This window comes from Octodon degus, unplaced genomic scaffold, assembly GCF_000260255.1.
Source record: "Octodon degus isolate 3935 unplaced genomic scaffold, OctDeg1.0 scaffold00105, whole genome shotgun sequence".
Classification (NCBI taxonomy): domain Eukaryota; kingdom Metazoa; phylum Chordata; class Mammalia; order Rodentia; family Octodontidae; genus Octodon; species Octodon degus.
The window spans coordinates 5,601,649-5,602,285 of record NW_004524681.1 but is presented as its reverse complement, the minus strand read 5'-3'; the positions used below and the strand labels follow the sequence as shown (position 1 = coordinate 5,602,285).

Sequence of the window (637 nt, the reverse complement as noted above, 5' to 3'; positions counted from 1 at the left end):
CGTTCAGGACACATCAACCGACAGTAGTTTTGCCATTCCCAGTTCTCTTAAGGATTACAACTCGGCACTCAGCAGGTCTGTGTGGGCTTGCTCTCATTAGGCCAGCTTGCTGACCACAGCCTGGTTGAGAGAGTTTAGCTGGTTGGTCCATTTATCTAGTGCAGTGTAACGGGCGCCACCTCTCTTCTGATGATCCAGTTCAAGGAGCTGGTTGACTTGATCAATTCGGCCATGGATGGTGCTAGAAATGAATAAAAGAAAACGTGTGTACAAGTAACATTACTAAGCACAGACTCTGAACATGGCATAGAACGTACTCACAGGATCAAATAAATTAAAAATTAAAAAAGTGGATTTAGCTGGGTGTGGCAACACATCCCTGTAATCCTAGCACTCTAAGCAGACTTTGAAATGGGAATTTCAAATTGGAGCCTAGCATGGCGAATTTAAGGAGACCCTCACTGTTTCACAGAATGGGATGGAGGGTGTATTGATGAATGTAGCTGGGGGCGTGGGGGGAGACATGGAGTTATAAAACTGAACCAGATTTCAGCAACTTTTCATTAGTTTCAGAGAAAAAAAAATCACCAGGCATAGATTTACTTTAATCAAGGTCAAACATTGCAAGGCTTTATTT

At 43.0% G+C, this 637-nt stretch overlaps 1 protein-coding gene across 3 annotated transcripts in view; it reads right to left on the bottom strand.

Moving 5' to 3' along the window:
* Positions 1–19: 19 nt before the first annotated feature.
* Positions 20–637, bottom strand: part of Cops2 (COP9 signalosome subunit 2) — a 34,882-nt gene continuing 34,264 nt past the window's right edge. For 2 of the 3 annotated variants that reach the window (XM_004639012.2, XM_023724012.1), the window contains exon 13: positions 25–241. In XM_004639012.2, the coding sequence (XP_004639069.1) occupies positions 97–241 (145 nt within the window). In that variant the 3' untranslated portion in view covers positions 25–96. Of the gene's footprint in view, positions 242–637 lie in introns of all 3 variants that reach the window. The other variant, XM_023724013.1, reaches the window with a different exon arrangement.